This window comes from Mesoplodon bidens, assembly GCF_964165515.1.
Source record: "Mesoplodon bidens genome assembly, chromosome: 13".
NCBI classification, from domain to species: domain Eukaryota; kingdom Metazoa; phylum Chordata; class Mammalia; order Artiodactyla; family Ziphiidae; genus Mesoplodon; species Mesoplodon bidens.
In genome coordinates, this window is record NC_138169.1 from 76,685,168 (window position 1) to 76,704,856 (window position 19,689).

The 19,689-nt window shown below is 36.1% G+C and overlaps 1 protein-coding gene across 3 annotated transcripts in view; it reads left to right on the forward strand.

The window, feature by feature from the left end:
* The window catches only part of RELCH (RAB11 binding and LisH domain, coiled-coil and HEAT repeat containing), a 122,774-nt gene that overhangs the window by 52,683 nt on the left and 50,402 nt on the right, over window positions 1–19,689 (forward strand). For all 3 annotated transcript variants that reach the window (XM_081251871.1, XM_081251870.1, XM_081251872.1), the window contains exons 11-13: window positions 12,167–12,279; window positions 16,341–16,431; window positions 19,388–19,459. In XM_081251871.1, coding sequence (XP_081107997.1) covers window positions 12,167–12,279; window positions 16,341–16,431; window positions 19,388–19,459 — 276 coding nt within the window. The remainder of the gene's footprint in view (window positions 1–12,166; window positions 12,280–16,340; window positions 16,432–19,387; window positions 19,460–19,689) is intronic.

Consider the following 19,689-nt stretch of genomic DNA (forward strand, 5'->3'; position numbering starts at 1 on the left):
ATTCTGTTTGCTAGTATTTTGTTGAGAATTTTTGCATCTGTGTTCATCAGTGATATTGGCCTGTAGTTTTCTTTCTTTGAGACACCTTTGTCTGGTGTTGGTATCAGGGTGATGGTGGCCTAGTAGAATGAGTTTGGGAGGGTTCCTCCATCTGCTATATTTTGGAAAAGTTTGAGAAGGATAGGTGTTAGCTCTTCTCTAAATGTTTGATAGAATTCGCCTGTGAAGCCATCTGGTCCTGGGCTTTTGTTTGTTGGAAGATTTTTAATCACAGTTTCAATTTCAGTGCTTGTGATTGGTCTGTTCATATTTTCTCTTTCTTTCTGGTTCAGTCTCGGAAGGTTGTACCTTTCTAAGCATTTGTCCTTTTATTCCAGGTTGTCCATTTTATTGGCATAGAGTTGCTTGTAGTAATCTCTCATGATCCTTTGTATTTCTCCAGTGTCAGTTGTTACTTCTTTTTCATTTCTAATTCTATTGATTTGAGTCTTCTCCCTTTTTTTTCTTGATGAGTCTGACTAATGGTTTATGAATTTTGTTTATCTTCTCAAAGAACCAGCTTTTAGTTATATTGATCTTTGCTATGGTTTCCTTCATTTCATTTTCATTTATTTCTGTTCCGATCTTTATGATTTCTTTCCTTCTGCTAACTTTGGGGGTTTTTTGTTCTTCTTTCTCTAATTGCTTTAGGTGTATGGTTAGGTTGTTTACTTGAGATGTTTCTTGTTTCTTAAGGAAGGATTGTATTGCTATAAACTTCCCTCTTAGAACTGCTTTTGCTGCATCCCATAGCTTTTGGGCCGTCATGTTTTCATTGTTATTTGTTTCTAGGTATTTTTTGATTTCCTCTTTGATTTCTTCGGTGATCTGTTGATTATTAAGTAATGTATTGTTTAGCCTCCATGTGTTTGTATTTTTTAACAGATATTTTCCTGTAATTGATATCTAGTCTCATAGCATTGTGGTCAGAAAAGATAGTTGATACGATTTCAATTTTCTTAAATTTACTAAGGCTTGATTTGTGACCCAAGTTATGATCTATCCTGGAGAATGTTCCATGAGCACTTGAGAAGAATGTGTATTCTTCTGTTTTTGGGTGGAATGTCCTATATATATCAATTAAGTCCATCTTGTTTAAGGTATCATTTAAAGCTTATGTTTCCTTATTTATTTTCATTTGGATGATCTGTCCATTGGTGAAAGTGGGGTGTTAAAGTCCCCTACTATGATTGTGTTACTGTCGATTTCCCCTTTTATGGCTGTTAGTATTTGCCTTATATATTGAGGTGCTCCTATGTTGGGTGCATAAATATTTACAATTGTTATATCTTCTTCTTGGGTCGATCCCTTGATCATTATGTACTCTTCTTCTTTGTCTCTTGTAATAGTCTTTATTTTAAAGTCTATTTTCTCTGATTTGAGAATTGCTACTACAGCTTCTTTTGATTTCCATTTGCATGGAATATCTTTTTCCATACCCTCACTTTCAGTCTGAATGTGTCCCTAGGTCTGAAGTGGGTCTCCTGTAGACAACATATATACGGGTCTTGTTTTTGTATCCATTCAGCCAGTCTATGGATTTTGGTTGGAGCATTTAATCCATTTACATTTAAGGTAATTATTGATATGTATGTTCCTATTACCATTTCCTTAATTGTTTTGGGTTTGTTATTGTAGGTCTTTTCCTTCTCTTGTGCTTCCTGTCTAGAGAAATTCCTTTAGTGTTTGTTGTAAAGCTGGTTTGGTGGTGCTGAATTCTCTTAGCTTATGCTTGTCTGTAAAGGTTTTAATTTCTCCTTCAAATCTGATTGAGATCCTTGCTGGGCAGAGTAATGTTGGTTGTAGTTTTTTCTCCTTCATCACTTTAAATATGTCCTGTCATTCCCTTCTGGCTTGCAGAGTTTCTGCTGAAAGATCAGCTGTTAACCTTATGGGGATTCCCTTGTGTGTTATTTGTTGTTTTTGCCTTGCTGCTTTTAATATTTTTTCTTTGTATTTAATTTTTGATAGTTTGATTAATATGTGTCTTGTTGTGTTTCTCCTTGGATTTATCCTGTATGGGACTCTCTGTGCTTCCTGGACTTGATTAACTATTTCTTTTCCCATATTAGGGAAGTTTTCAACCATAATCTCTTCAAATATTTTCTCATTCCCTTTCTTTTTCTCTTCTTCTTCTGGGACCCCTAAAATTTGAATGTTGGTGTGTTTAATGTTGTCCCAGAGGTCTCTGACACTGCATTCAATTCTTTTCATTCTTTTTTCTTTATTCTGCTCTGCAGTAGTTATTTCCACTATTTTTTCTTCCAGGTCACTTATCCGTTCTTCTGCCTCAGTTATTCTGGTATTGATTCCTTCTAAAGAATTTTTAATTTCATTTATTGTGTTGTTCATCACTGTTTGTTTGCTCTTTAGTTCTTCTAGGTCCTTGTTAAACGTCTCTTGTATTTTCTCCATTCTATTTCCAAGACTTTGGATCATCTTTACTATCATTATTCTGAATTCTTTCTCAGGTAGACTGCCTATTTCCTCTTCATTTGTTAGGGCTGGTGGGTGTTTGCCTTGCTCCTTCATCTGCTGTTTGTTTCTCTGTCTTCTCATTTTGCTTCACTTACTGTGTTTGTGGTCTCCTTTTTTTCAGGCTGCAGGTTGTAGTTCCCATTGTTTTTGGTGTGTGTCCCCAGTGGCTAAGGTTGGTTCAGTGGGTTGTGTAGGCTTCCTGGTAGAGGGGACTAGTGCCTGGGTTCTGGTGGGTCAGCCTGGATCCTGTCTCTCTGGTGGGTAGGTCCACATCTGGTGGTGTGTTTTGGGATGTCTGTGGCCTTATTATAATTTTAGGCAGTCTCTCTGCTAATGGGTGGGTTTGTGTTCCTGTGTTGCTAGTTGTGTGGCACAGGGTGTCCAGCACTGTAGCTTGCTGGTCGTTGAGTGAAGCTGGGTCTTGGCATTGAGATGGAGATCTCTGGGAGATTTTCACTGTTTGATATTACGGGGAGCTGGGAGGTCTCTTGTAGACCAGTGTCCTGAACTTGGCTCTCCCACCTCAGAGGCACAGCCCTCACTCCTGACTGGAGCACCAAGAGCCTTTCATCCTCACGGCTGCTAGTGTTGGAGGGTCTCCTGCAGAGGCGGGGGGTTGCTGTGGCTCACCGTGGGGACAAGGACCTTGGCAGCAGAAGTTCTGGGAAGTACTCCTTGGCTTGAGCTCTCCCAGAGTCCTCTCGTGCCGCCCCAGTCTCGAAGCTCCCGCCCCTGCTGCTCAGGCCGGGTCCCCCTAATAATTCTTTAAATGTGTTCTAGAGTTCATCAGTTCTGATCCTAGAACTTTTCTTTGGGGGAGGGTTTTTATTACTTGTTCTATCTATTAGCTTGTTATTGGTCTGTTGTGATTTTCTATCTCTTGACTCAGTTTTGGTAATTTATGTGATTCTAGGAATTAGTTCATTTCTTGCTTATCTAATTTGTTGGTGAAGCATCATTTATGGTATTCACTTATAATCGTTTTAATTTTTGTAAGGTTGCTACTAATGTCCTCTCATTTATTTCTGATTCTAGTTATTTGCATCTTCTCTCTTTTTCTCTTAGTCAGTCTAGCTAAAGGATTGTCAAATGTGTTGATCTTTTCAAAGAACCAACTTCTGATTTTGCTGACTCTCTTGTTTTCCTTGTGTATATTTCATTTATCTCTGCTCGAATCTTTATTATTTTCTTCTTTCAGCCGGCCCTTAGTTTAATTTGCTCTTTATTGCAAGGTTGTTGACTTGGGATCTTGCTTTTTTAATGTAGGCAGTTACAACTATAAATTTCCCTCTGTGTCCTGCTTATGCTACATTTCACACATTTTGGTATGTTCTGTTTCTCATTTTCATTTATCTCAAAGTATTTTAATTTCCTTAGTGATTTCTTTGACCCATTTGTTGTTTAAGAATGTGTTGTTTAACATCAACATATTACTGAATTTTCCAGTTTCCCTTCAGTTATTGATTTTTAATTTCCAATGTGGCTGGAGAAGTTTCTTTGTGTGATTTCAATCTTTTAAAAACTTACCGAGAATTGTCTGCAGCCTAACATATGTTCTCTCCTTGAGAATGTTCCATGTGCACTTGAAAATAATATATATTCTGCTGTTGTCATCTAGAGTGGTCTATATATGTCTATTAGGTCTAATTGTTTTACATTGTTGAAGTCCTCTATTTCCTTACTGATCTTTCGTCTAGATATTCTGTCCATTATCGAAACTGGGGTATGGAAGTCTCCAACTATTATTGGAGCTGTATTGTATTCTTTCAGAGGTATTTTCTGCATGTATAAGCAAACTCAAATATATGATCTCTCCATGAATTATGCAAATGCTACCATACTCTATGCACTATTTTGCACTTCGCTTTTTTTCCATGTAACATATTTTTGTATCTTTCTGTGTCAGTAGATAAAGAGCTTTCTCGTTTTCAAGACTGCATAATATCTAGTCTTCTATAGTCTTTTAAACATGTGTTAAATTAGGTATTTCAAGCTTTATTGACTACACTGTAAGGAAGATATTTTACATCATGTGCCAGTATATAATTACACATGTAATTAAAAGAAAGTGTTACAAATCAAGTCTTGCCTTTATTACAAAAAGTTAGAATAGAAGATAGTATCAAACAGGATTTTATAAATATTTTAAAACACTAAAGAATATGCCTAAATAAACAATAAAAAAAGAAAAAAAAGCTCTTTGTGACCCATTCAATTGACTTTATGACCCACTATTTTAAATGGAGTGACATAAAGGTTAATTAAAACTGTCTAATAAATTAAACTTTATGTTGTATAAAAGTGGAAAGTACAGTGACTATAGATATTAGTGTTATTTGTTTTTGTTTTTTAAAAGAAAAATCACAACCTCATTAACCTTCAGGGCACAATTATAGCATTTTCCGAATTCAACATACCATATATTCAAATTTAAGGTACCATTGAGTGTAACAATCATGTACCTTTAAGAAATAAGAATTCCAATTAATTTATGATATGCTGTCCATTGTAAGGTGCATCCCAATTTCAGAGATGATAAAAAGTGAAAAAATAATTTTCTCCTATGTTCTGCGAAGTAGTGATCTTTTTTTTTTTTTTTTTTTTTTTGCGGTACGCGGCCTCTCACTGTTGTGGCCTCTCCCATTGCGGAGCACAGGCTCTGGACGCGCAGGCTCAGCGGCCATGGCTCACGGGCCCAGCCACTCCGTGGCATGTGGGATCTTCCCGGACCAGGGCACAAACCCATGTCCCCTGCAGTGTCAGGCAGACTCTGAACCACTGTGCCACCAGGGAAGCCCGTGATAATCTCTTTTTACCAGTTTGTATTTTAAACGACTTTTTTGCCTGTTCATTTTGGGATAAAAAAATAAAATAATGAACTGATTTTCTATATAGTAGTTCACATTAATGGGTTGGTTGAGGAACTTGTATCTTTCAAACCAAATTACAAAGTAAATATATTTGTCATTTGATATATGTATATAGTAAAATAGTCTAAAGAATTTGATTTTTCACAATTTCTGCTTTAAATGCATTTGAAGGGGAAATTCTGTAATTTAAAATAAGATTTCTTAAAGAATTACTTCTAAAAGCATTTTAAAATAATACATCTAAATTTAACGTTCATTTTTATTCTACGGCAAGGAAATATATGTCATCAGCTAGCTAAATTAGAAAAGCAAAGGAGAAGCCTGGGCCTGGAATGGGGGTGCAGCAAGGTGAAATGGAAAATGAATCCAAGCTTTCTTTGTAGGATGTTCCAAAATTAGATTGGGGATGGTTTCACAACTCTGAATATACTGAAAAAAACCACTGAATGTATACTTGAAATGGATGAGTTTCATGATATATAAAGTATATATCATTAAAGCTATAAAAGGAAAAATGATAAAGGAGAACACCAATTCCCTAAAAGACTTAAAAGTAGCTAGTACCTCTAAAGACTTGCTCATCTTCTGAGAAACTAAACTTTGCTCTTTTACATTGCCATTCTTGGTTACTCCATGGTAAATTTTTAACTTACGTGTAATAATAGCCCCAGGTAATTACAACTGTATGAGAGTAATATAGTAGTACAAGTAAAGTAGATAGTACAGTAAAGTACATAAGCTTGGTCCATCTTCTTTATCCTTGTAGACTGTGTGTGTGTGTGTGTGTGTGTGTGTGTATCTTGTAATTTTCGGAATAAATCACATGCTCTTTAGCAGCATCAGAGTTTGAAAGTCACTTAAGTATTTCAATTAGGCTTCCTAAAGGCTGAGCCCCAGGAATTATAGATATTAATAATTGTAAGAATAGATATTTTAGCAGCCCTTGAAGTGTAAAACTTTTCCAGAGGTGAGTAATCTTTTCTTTTCCTTATGTGAGTCTTTGCAATGTTTTTTCTTTATGTTTTTTCTTTACATGTTATTGTCAACATCCTGACAGATTTCAACTGAAAATCTAAATCAGAGGATGTATACTTCTCGGTACTTGAATTTAAATTGTAATTCATTATTGCTTAATCCCTAGGCAAAAGACTAGATGAAAAAAATTTAATAACAGTTATCTAAAATTTAATTAATTAATTAATTTATTTATTGGCTATGTTGGGTCTTCGTTGCTGCACGCGGGCTTTCTCTAGTTGTGGCAAGCAGGGGCTACTCTTTGTTGCAGTGCACGGGCTTTGCATTGCGGTGGTTCCTGTTGTTATGGAGCATGGGCTCTAGGTGCATGGGCTTCAGTAGTTGTGGCTCGCGGGCTCTAGAGCACAGGCTCAGTGGTTGTGGCACACGGGCTTAGTTGCTCTGCGGCATGTGGGATCTTCCCGGACCAGGGCTCCAACCCGTGTCCCCTGAATTGGCAGGTGGATTTTTAACCACTGCACCACCAAGGACGTCCCCTATCTAAAATTTTTAACGAAGCTTGGGTTATAGGAAATAATTTTAGTGGAACAGTGAGGACAAGCAGTGAACTATAATAATTGGACTAATGTCACCTTTTTAGAACTATAGAATTTTGCTTCTTGACCTGAAGTACTCAAACATTTCCTCCTTGGCATCTGATCTAAATGCAATACTTCCTTTTATGGTTTAGATTCCTTTCAGGTTTCGGAGCCATTATCTTATCAACATATCCATGCTTTGTTTTTTTTTTACTTTTAAAATTTGCCTGATCTCATTTCCTACTTCATTTCTTTCCCCTTTAACATCTGATCACTCACATTGTTTTAGATCCTGTTTAGGTACTTTTTATTCCTTCTGTTTTTGTAGTCTGAACACACACTAATCTTACTGAAAGTGATTTCTTTATTATTATTAGAAGTTATTTTGTTTTACTTGTAAAACTGAAAAGAAGGGACTTCCCTGATGGCCCAGTGGTAAAGAATCCACCATCCAATGCAGGGGATGCGGGTTCGATCCCTGGTTGGGGAACTAAGATCCCACATGCCTTGGAGCAACTAAGCCCAAGCGCCACAACTACTGAGCTCGCGCGCCTCAACCAGAGAGTCCACGTGCCACAAACTACAGAGCTCACGTGCTCTGGAGCCCGTTCGCCACAACTAGAGAGAGAAAAACCCGCACACCACAATGAAGAGCCTGCACTGCAACGAAAGATCCTGCACGCTGCAAGAAAGACCCAACATAGCCAAAAGAAAATAAATAAATAAATAAATAAATAAAATATTTAAAGAAAGAAAACTGAAAGGAAAATCCTGGAAGCCTTTCCTGTTTAATTCTGTACAAAATTTCATAGGAAGAGTGGGAGAGCCTTCATATAGAGAGAACTAGCATTGTTAAAATTGTAAAAATCAAAATAGTTAAAGCAAAAATCATTTACCTGAGTAAAGTGCAAATTACTAAGTCTGTAGGTTAATGAATTCTATAGGCCTTGGTTTTCTGGTATTGTGGTAATAAAGTACTCGAATACCTTCTGCAATAGGATTACTACACTGATTTCCTCTCTAATGATCAGTAGATAAGTTTTGTATTTCACTTCAGTACACATTAATTGAGTACTATCAGGTGCTAAAGTATGTTTGAAAATATTTAAAATTTCTGTTGCCTTGAAATATGGAGACAATAACATTTTTATGGGCGGGGCAAGGGATTCTTTTTGGATATAATGTTACCAAAGCTATAAGTATTATTTTACCATGGTTATTATTCAAAGACATTTTCAAAACCACTATCACATTGTTTTCTGAAGAAAATTTGGCCACCATTTTTTAAACGTTTTATTTATAATTATAAGGAAAGTTTTTTAAACACTAGACTTCATCCGTTGGAGAGATGATACCAAAGGGAGAATATTGATTCAAATCTATAAATTTATGAATACAGTTGACCCTTCCTTGAACAATGCAGAGGTTATGGGTGCTGACCCCCACATAGTTCAAAATCCCAGTATAACTTTTCATTCAGCCAACCACAGATTGTGTACTACTGTAATACATACTTAAGGGAAAAAATCTGCACATAAGTGGACCCACACAGTACAAAACCATGTTGTTCAAGGGTCATCTGTAGTGTGAAAATGGTAAATAGGGTCTTAAATGGATGAATTAGTACCTCAGAGGCTTGAAAAAGGTGAATTCACAATAAATAAGTGATATAAAGCATAGCAGATACACACTTAACACAGAATTCATTATTTCAGGAATGGTACAAATAGAAGTTGTGAATAAATAAACGAATGATAGAGGAAGAGGAAATTAGGATATTTGGAGCTAGTCATAACTTAGCAATTAAAATCCTTGATGGCTCTGTCACAAACAGACTACACTTTCCACTTTTCTGCTATCACTTTCTGGGCCTCTTCTGAGCTCAGTGTTGCTGTAAGAAGGGGAGACCATCTGGCATACTTTATACACTGGGTTATAACTGCCATAGTCATTAATGTGCCTGGCTGTACCCAGTTCTCCTTGCCATAGGCTATCAACCAAAACTTATTGGCAATGACTTCCCATATTTGTTGATTTAGCCAGCAATAAATAAAAACAGATGGCAGGGCTTCCCTAGTGGCGCAGTGGTTGAGAGTCCGCCTGCTGATGCAGGGGACACAGGTTCGTGCCCCAGTCCGGGAAGATCCCACATACCGCGGAGCGGCTGGGCCCGTGAGCCATGGCCGCTGAGCCTGCACGTCCGGAGCCTGTGCTCCGCAACGGGAGAGGCCGCAACAGTGAGAGGCCCGCATACCACCAAAAAAAAAAAAAAAAAACAGATGGCAATATAAATTATTACTAACTGTGATTGAGCATAATTTTAGAGTTCAAGGAGACAAGGACTGACAAATCGTTTTTCTCCCATGTGTCAGTTTGGATTGGTTGGTAATGGCTGCTGTGTTGAGAAGGCTTTTTGAGGCCAACTTTGATCTCAGAAGGAAAAATTAACAATCCCATTAGCCATAGATAAGAAAAGTACAGAATATATGTAAAGATATATGTAAAGAAGTTTTGACTTCTGCACTAATCTTAATTAATTCCTATATATTTCACTTGAGGAAACTAAAAATCAGAGAAATTCGTGGTTTTCATTAGGTTCTTTGGTACTAAGAAGTATTGAGGCAGGAGCTCTTCTAGCTCCGAATTCAGGGTTCTCGGTTTAGCACATCTATAGCCATATTCCAGTTAAAAGTTTCTTTATATTAATGTATGACATAAACTTCCTGTTCGATTAAGAATCACTAAGTCGGGCTTCCCTGGTGGCGCAGTGGTTGAGAGCCCGCCTGCCGATGCAGGGGACACGGGTTCGTGCCCCGGTCCGGGAAGATCCCACATGCCGCGGAGCAGCTGGGCCCGTGAGCCATGGCCGCTGAGCCTGTGCGTCCGGAGCCTGTGCTCCGCAATGGGAGAGGCCACAACAGTGAGAGGCCCGTGTACCGCAAAAAAAAAAAAGAATCACTAAGCCTCATGATTTTAAAATAAAGAGAAAAGGAAAAGAAAATGTGAGGCACAAAAAATAAACAGCAACAGCTATTTTGGTATACTTGTTATTAAGATAAAGAAGCTATGTATTGTTCTATATTTTAAACAGAGTGTATATGCATGTATTTGCAATTATAGCAAATATCTTACCTACATTTCATAACTTTATTTTTTTAAAGAGTTATACAATAGGAAGAGAATGGAATAAGATAATGTAAGAGCGTATATTTGGAGATGATTGGAAAGCAGGAAGAAGGGTTGTGAGGAAGCAAGAAAACCCGTGGGAAAGGTCTGACATAAGGGCAAAGTATAAATAAAATATTTTGGGTCTTTTTGATTTTCAGGCATTAAAATATTGTCTCTTTTTGTTAGTGCTTTCTAGAATAACTACTTTTTCATCCTTAAAGTTCTACTCTCAGTGTGATATGCTGATGTACAGTCTTAGTCCTCTTATTAGTATCATTGGCTCTTAGCAGCCTCAATGGAATCCTTAAGGATCCTTGATATTAATGGTCTTCTACCCTAATGTTTTATAAAAGGTTGTTTATTTTCTCCTCCAAAGTCAAGACTTACCCATCAAGCAACATATTAAGCATCTGTGGAAACATTATATAACAATATAGGATCCATACGTATACTGTTCCATTCCCGGTGCAAAATTATTTTCCCTAATTATTTTTTATTTCTTTTGCTTTTCAGTTATTCACTAATCTAAAACATACAGAGTTGCCTAAATAGAAAGATGGCAGAATAAATGTTTTAAATTTCTTTTTGCTTCTCAGATTTATTCTTAGCTCTTCTTATCTACATCTTTGTACTTTCCATTTAGAATTATACCAAGTAATTATAATTTTAGCATAATATATAAAGATGTTAGAAATAATGGAAAGGACTTCTAGTCACGCCTTTAAGTTTCAGTCTCACCCCCTCTAAAAAGCATATCATCTGTTTCTAAAGGAGCATCTTCAAAATAGGAAGATACTTCTCCTAGAGTGTAGACTTTTCTTCAAGGTATCATGTATTAGTAGGCAGTGATCAATTCCTATTTTAAATCTGCTAGTACTTTTTGGTGGGTAGGAAGGCAGATGGGAAAAAGAAATGGGAGTAATCATTCTACCCTTTATATTACATCATAGTGATTTCTTTAAAATATCTGCAAAGTAAGTTAGAGGATTTCTCTCCAAAAATATTTGATCACTTTTGGACTTTTATTTCATTAGATTTGAAAATCTATTCCAAAAATGATAAACATTAATATCCTTTGAATATATTTTAGAATTTAGTCTTAATTTAATTAAAATGGGAAACAACTTTAATTTTCAAATACTTCTTTGGAAGAGAGAAATAAACTTTTGTCTATTACTTTCCTTGAAAATATTGAATTTACCTCTGCATGTTGAAAGTGCAACAAACAAAATATTGTTAAAAATTTTCATTTCAGCATAAAGCATTTCTACTAACATTTTGTAGTTGTACTGAAAGCATTCAACACCTGTGGAAATGGTCTTTAAAATTAGCCACTAGGTTAGGTGCTAAGGTTACAAAATTATTAATTATATCTAATCTTAAGAAAGATTATATTGTGCTTATGGAAGTGGGACAAGTTGTCTTTATTTTATGTTATTTTAAGTTTTGAAGTATAGTTAACTTCTGCAAGTGTTTGTTTAAAAACTTTCAAAATGAAAACTACTGGGCTTCCCTGGTGGCACAGTGGTTGAGAGTCCGCCTGCCGATGCAGGGGACACGAGTTCGTGCCCTGGTCTGGGAAGATCCCACATGCCGCGGAGCAGCTGGGCCCGTGAGCCATGGCCACTGGGCCTGCACGTCTGGAGCCTGTGCTCCGTGGTGGGAGAGGCCACAACAGTGAGAGGCCCGTGTACCGCAAAAAAAAAAATAAATAAATAAATAAATAAATTGAAACAACTATATCAGCTTATAGTAAGATAGAATGTTATTTAGTTTAAAAACTAATAGACCCTTGGGAAGTATTGGATAAGAAAACAAGGTTATTTGAATTTTAAGTTACTTTATTACATTGTGATCTGCATCTTCTGCACAACCAACATAAAAATATATGTTTCAGTGTTTTCTCTTGAATTATCAGCCTTACAAAGTTAAAATTTGCTCCTATATACGCTGAGGTTTATTTCATTTTAAATGTCCATTTAAGAATACATTGGAGAAAAAAAGAATATTCTGCAATGCATTTTTACTCTGACTTTTTCCACCTTCATATTTCTTTAGGAGTTGATCCCCCTCATATTGTGTACAGCCTGCCTACATCCTGAGCCTAAAGAGAGAGATCAGCTTCTCCACATACTTTTCAATTTGATCAAGAGACCAGATGATGAGCAAAGGTGGGTATGACCACTTCTTTGGTAAATAAAATGTTGACTTATTAATTTTATTAATTTGGCATCATGATTAGCATTTTAATATAAATGCCATCTTTTCTTTCTAATATCTATTTTAATAAACAGAGGGAACACTGACCTTGTTCACAGTGCCCTGCAGTGTTTTCATTCTTGTCATTCCAACTACTCATGTTGAATTTGTACACTTTTGTGTTAGTTACCTTTGGATTTCTAATTCCGATATTTCTTTGCTTTTATTTCTCACATTTGATTTCCAGGAACTTTTTCCCCACAGATGAACTAGATACAGCATGGCCTCTTCATGGTTATGCTTTACAAGAAATAAAATATTTAATATATGAATGTCTGCATCACTGAGCTATCTGTAAAGCAGTTTCTGTGTGGCTAAAGGGATACAGTGTTTTGGTTAGTCCTAAGTCAAATACCCACAATCAAGGATGCCTGAATGGGGAAATGAGTTATACCTGATGGTGGTGGGGTGATGGGCCACACATCGAGAGACTCTCTGGAAGAAAGGGGAATGGGTTTTGATCAAGCAACAGTGATAGAGGTCTGCCTCAGAAGGTAAGACCTTTAAATACTAGGTGAAGCTGTGTAAGTGGGACTGTGAACAAAACATCCCGGTGGATGGGTAGGTAGACTCAGCACCAGTTGGATAAGATTGAGCTATTGAAATGTTTTTCTACATAGTAATTTTCTATCTTAATAAAGAAATAATTTTTGCTTATACTTTTGCAAAAATAGAACTATACATTATGATTAGGTAACTTTATATAATTTCAGTACTTGTTTTACTGACTGTTACAGTTTTTACGTCTTCTGAGAATGTTGGAAAATATAAAAGTGAAGCATAAGACAAAATCAAGCTCAAAATTTTAAACACAAGGAATCTCTCCACTATGAGAATAAAAAGTCATGTAGACTTTAAAACTCTATAAGCATATATCTCTTTCCTACCCTTACCAAAATATACCTGAGCAAGCAGAGAAACATGTTTTTTCAGGATCCAGTCAAGATTAATCTACATGCTAGTCAAATGGAAATAAGGGAAATTCAATCAAGTTCCATTCATTGCAAACTGAAAATTTTCTAAGGACAATTCGATGGTGCTATATAGGAAAGTTAATATTTTATTTTCTCCTTGAAAAATACTATTCCCTATCTTGATAACTTAGTTAATAATTAAATACCACTTATTACACTGTCATTTTTAGATTTGCAAGGCAACCTCTAGTTCTACATAGCCTGTTTTCATAGACTCTGCATGTAAAGCTAACGGCTGCCGCCTGGTGGCCAAAAGTACCTATAGCCTTACTTCAGGTCAAGATATGTCAGGATTTAAACACTCAGTCCACACTTAAATCTTTCACCTTACAGAAATAAAGTTATTTATTAAAATAAACTAATCAATTTATTAACTATATATATGAATAACAAAGCAAAATTTTTAAGTTAGCATGATATGTTTGACATATAATCAGTTGTTACTTTACTTAATGAATCTCAAGCTTCCTTGCATCCTAAGAGAAACTTAATTTTATGCACAATAGTAGTGCATTTTGGCAGTTCTATGCTAACAGCCATAACTAACACCATATTTCTACCTGTGTCAAATAATTCCTATCCTATGATTTTCTACAAGTAGGAACAGTGTTTATTTTTACTATCACAGGAGCCTGTTTCCAGTGCTGTTAACAATCTGTAGGCCGTCTGATCTTTTCTGTTTTCAAATGTATTTCAAAACTGTCCTATTTTTTAGAATTTTGAATCTTAACTCTGCTGACTAAGAAGTTTGTTTTGAGGGGACTAACATTTTTTGAACAAGTTTGTACATCTTTAGTATAGTGATGGTGACTCATGATTTAAAGTCATTTCACATGAAGCTCTTATATAAGTATATACTTCTTATGTGTGTTTGAAATGCTTAAATTTCACCAAAGTTCATTTACTATAATTATCAGATTTTTCTAGAACCTACATATATGACTTCTCATTATTTTAATATACTATGGGGGTAAAAATCAGACATTTGGAAATTTTCAGTGGGAACAGGCAGCTAACGTGCTGTCTTAAAGCTTGGGAATTTCTTTTATTCACTTTATTTGCCTTCCTAAAGTAGGAGAAAATAGAAAAACAAAAGAAAAGTTGAGAAACAGACATAGAAGACAATGATATAAATATAAAGGGAAATCAGATAGATAAAAATTACAAGGTTATGGTGAGGAGAAGCTGCAATATACAATGAAGACATATTGGCTCAACATTTCCCTTCTGATTGTCCAGATGCTTTTTGTCTGTTATTATTCTCCTCAGCCTGAGAGAACAGTTGTAGCTAACTTGACTGAACTAAATAGAAATGTAAGGTCATTATTCAGTTTAAGTTAAATTGACGTATTTTGAGAAATAGCAATGAGTAATGCCTGGGCTTTTATAATTAGTATGAATTAAACATTCTATTTTGGTTTTGCTTAAAGTTGGCTACTTTGAAACATCTATGAAAAACATACTTTTTTTTTTAATCAGGTTTTACTGTTTTGAAGTCATAGTCAATCAAAAGTAAAAAAACTTACAATTCTGCCTTTCAGAGTTATTTTAAATGGAACTTCATTCTGAAGAGTGAGAAATCTTATTTAAAATTTTAAGTTTTAAATCTATCAATTCAAATGAAATTATCACATGAGTTATTGTATATTATTTCATAACAAATTACCCCCAAAAGAAAGTGGTTTAAAATAACACAGTTTATGTGGGTCAGTTTATCTGGGTCTTCTGCTTCAGGGTCTCTTATAAAGCTGTAGTCAAAGTGTTGGCTGCGGCTATAGCCACCTCAAGGCCCATGGGGGAAGGATTTGCTTCTAAGCTTGGTCGTTGGCAGGATTCAGTTTCTTATGGATCTTTGGACTGGGGGCCTCGGTTCCTCACTGGCTTTTGGCCAGAAATTGCCTTTAGTTTCTAGCCACGTAAAGCTCTCCAACATGGCAGTGTCTTCATCAAAGCCTGCCAGCTGAGAAGGCAGAAGAGAGTGTCTCACAAGATGGATATCACAGGCTTTTGTAATCTGATCTCCTAAGTGACATACCATCACTTTGGCCATTATTCTGTTCATTACAAGCAAAACATTGGGTCCAGTCTACACTCAAGGAGATGGGATTACTCAAGGGCATGAATATCAGGAGATGGACCTTATTAGGAGCCACGTCAGAAGCTGCCTACCACAGTTATCTTGGGTGCAATACCAAAAATCCTCATTTAAGAAATACCATTTTGGGCTTCCCTGGTGGCGCAGTGGTTAAGAACCCACCTGCCAATGCAGGGGACACGGGTCAGAGCCCTGGTCCGGGAAGATCCCACATGCCACAGAGCAACTAAACCCGTGCACCGCAAGTACTGAGCCTGTGCTCTAGAGTGCGGGAGCCATGACTACTGAAGCCCTGCACCTAGAGCCCGTGCTCCGCAATAAGAGAAGCCACCGCAGTGAGAAGCCTGCGCGCCACAACAAAGCAGCCCCCGCTCGCTGCAACTAGAGAAGGCCCGCACGCAGCAACAAAGACCCAATGCAACTAAAAATAAATAAATAAATAAATAAGTTTAAATCAGCTATACTTCAATAAAAATTAAAATTTTTTAAATAAAAAAAGAAATATCATTTTACTAATATGACATCGTAGTTTTTAATTATAGAAATACTGGGAAAATAATCACTGATTGTTTTATTAGCTAGAAACTGAAATTCATTAGAAACTGAAGCATTAAACATAATCTCAGAATGTATATGTGGGAAGTTAATTTAGGAGGTTATGAGATTCAGCTTCACACCAGTAGAGAATCCCTTCACAACATCTCTCACAAATGGTTTTGCCACTGCTGGAGGGACTAGTCTTAAGAAACTCATTTTCTTGGTGGCAGCCCGTCCATTGTGAAAAGTTGAATTTGTACAAAAATATTGTACTTCATGTTAATTAGAGCTGACTCTTTTTAACCCTTTGTCCTAGTTGTGCTTTCTATGCAAATACAAATCTTTATTCATCTGTATTATCTTTCAGGCAAATGATACTGACGGGTTGTGTGGCATTTGCACGTCATGTTGGCCCAACACGTGTAGAAGCTGAACTTTTACCACAGTGTTGGGAACAGGTAAATAACTGTACTGGGTTTTCCCTAGCTATTGTATTCTAATTTATTATAAATGTTCATATTATCTTTGAAAAATGCTATTAGGAAATATGTGGGATATAAATTATGCTACTGTTTCTATAGCCCAGCACAGTGATTTAATAGTCCTTAAGAAAGCTTTGGGATGCTTTGCTTTATTCGTTCTTCCAACAAATACTTAACACTATTTCCACTGCCAGGTACTGTTGTAGTCACTAGGGATACAGTGGTGAATAAAAGACAATGACATCCTAGTGGAGAGGTAAGAGTAAAGAAATAAATGAAACGATGTCTTGTAATTTATAAACTATGAAGAAAAAAAAGGTACGCTAAGGGTTAGAGAGTGATAGGGAGTACTGTTTTAGAAAGGGTGGTCAGAGAAGGAATCTCTGAGAAAGGGGTGTTTAGACAAGAATCTGAATCCAATGAGACAAAATACAAAAATACAAAAATTGCTGAGTTCAAGGATCTGAATCAAGTGAGATACAAAAAATATACAAGCTAATGAGTTCAAAGGAAAGCAAGAGGTTGTGTGTATGTGTAGGTAGGTAGGTAGATAATAGAAATCGTATCTGTATATATTGTATACTTGTATATATTACAAGTATATACAGAATATAAAGTGTAAACCTTTGATGTAGGAGGTTTATATATATTTATATTTCAACTCACTATTTACTAACAGTACTTTTGGTTTTATGTTGAATTGTAATATTCCAGTCCTCTCTAGAACTCAGAATCTTTGACTTTCTAGACTCCATATTTAGGTCATTAAGTAACTTATTCTTCCATCTTAAAAAGATGGATTTCTTACTTATGAAGACAAGTTCCATGGCCTTATTTATACTAGCTTTGTCACTTATTTTTAAGAAAAATTATTAGTCTCTGGAATATCACTAAAGTTTATGGTCTTCTAGAATTCTGTTCCCATTTTCTTTGAGTATTCATTTTTTTCTTTAGAGTTTAGTGGAGTCATATCTAGATTCAGTATTTAAAAGGGAACGTTATATATAACCATATTATCTCTGACAATCCATATGTCATCTAGAGGTTATAGTGCATACTAATTTAGGGTTAGGCTGTAACCACTGAAAAGTCAAATTAACTTGGAAACAACATATACAACTTTGAATTTACAATTCTGTACAGTTATACATATGTACATGTAATTTTTTTTTTTTTTGCGGTACGCGGGCCTCTCACTGCTGTGGCCTCTCCCGTTGCGGAGCACAGGCTCCGGACGCGCAGGCTCAGCGGCCATGGCTCACGGGCCCAGCCGCTCCGCGGCATGTGGGATCTTCCCGGACCGGGGCACGAACCCGTGTCCCCTGCATCGGCAGGCGGACTCTCAACCACTGCGCCACCAGGGAAGCCCTGTACATGTAATTTTTTAATAGTTTTTTCCATTTTCTTTTCTTCTTTTAACTTTTATTGAGATGTAATTCAGAGAGCATACAATTCACCTATTTAAACTGTACAATTCAGTGGTTTTTGTAGTCACAGAGCTACACAACCATCACCACAGTCAATTTTAGAACAATTTTATCCCCCCCAAAGAAACCCCAACCCCTTGAATTGGTTCTTGTATTTCAAGATTGTTTTAGGTATTCTGGGTCCCTTGAATTTCTGTATGAATTTTAAGATCAGCCTGTCAGTTTCTGCAAAGAAGCCAGCTGAAATTTTATAAGGATTGTGTTGAATCTGTAGATCAATTTGGAGAATGTTGCCATCCTAATAGCCTTTCAATCCATGAATTTAGGATGTCTTTCCATTTATTTAGGTCTTTTAAAATTTCTTTCAGTAATGTTTTATAGTTTTCAGAATATTACTTATGCACTTTTAAAATTTATTCCTGAGTATTTTATTCTTTTTAATACTATTGTAAATAAATTTTTTAGATTTTCTGTTTGTTCATCACCAATATATAGGAATACAGTTGATTGTTGTGTGTACATTTAATTTTGAGACTCATTTTGCTAGACTAAAGGAAAGTAAAATAGAAGTTTACATATTACATACTATGACATTCAAACCATTTTGTTTTGAGGTTACTATTTCTGGATTAAATTTTATTCAGAGATGTCAGTTACCAGCGTCTCTACCACCACCTCTTCTGTAACCTGAATAAACATGGATATTGGGGATCTATCTAGCCGCCTACCTCCAGTTTGTTGCCCAATAGATTGCTACATAATTTCTTTTCTTAATTTTAGGCATCCAATACATTAATGAATTATGTCACCTTTTCATATGGGAATATGAGAACAGATACATTTCTTTTCCAGTCAAAGAAAGATTTATATTCTATGAAGAAGACATATGGGAACAAAACCCAGTATGTGTCATTTTTTTTGTTTTTGTTATTTTTTGTTATGGTTCAGCATAGTCATTACAATAGCAAAACCCCATCATCTTGCATATGCAAACAGGAATGAATTGACGTCTGCTTACGTTAAAAACAAAATCATAACACCAGTCAAGGGCTCTGGTTAAATCATCGATTAATTTACATCCTAATCCCCGAGGTAAAAAAAGAGGACTAAGGAATCGTTCCTGGCACATATTGTGGACTGTATCAGTAAATATCTAGAAGCTGGGTTTTCCAAATTTAAAAATATACTAATGTTGCTAGGGAAGGAGAAGGTTGCTCCTGACATCCTAAGGAAAGCTTAGTCTTGGGCAAGCCCACAATCTCCAGACACTTTGCCATATTTTCATCTTTGCTTTATCTTCTTTGTCTTTAACAGGTAACCCCTGTGACCTCATTTTTTAGGCTCTCCCTGATTCCCTTAATCCTGATCCAGGTATAGGGATCCCCGAAGTGGAAAAGAAAGAAACTTTATTGCATTCCTAACAGGATTTGTGGTGAAAAATAATTATCTATTGGAGGAAGGGAGGGTATGTTGTTTATGCTTGATTTATTTATTTTTTACTCTAGATTAATCACAAATACCCAGAAAGAAGATTGCTTGTGGCAGAATCTTGTGGAGCACTGGCACCTTACCTTCCTGTAAGAATTGAATTTTTTTCTTAAAAACCTTTTTCTTCCTTTTGTAACAATAGAGAAACCTTTTTTTCAGGTGTCTAATTATACAGTTGAATCCAAATTCTGTCCTAACAAAGGAAAAAGATGAGCCAAAAAGAGAAGGCTCACGTTGACACCATATGGCATTGCAGACAGATAGGTACATTAACCATTGATTTTGCATGAGTATAAATATATTAAACCTCATCAGCAAT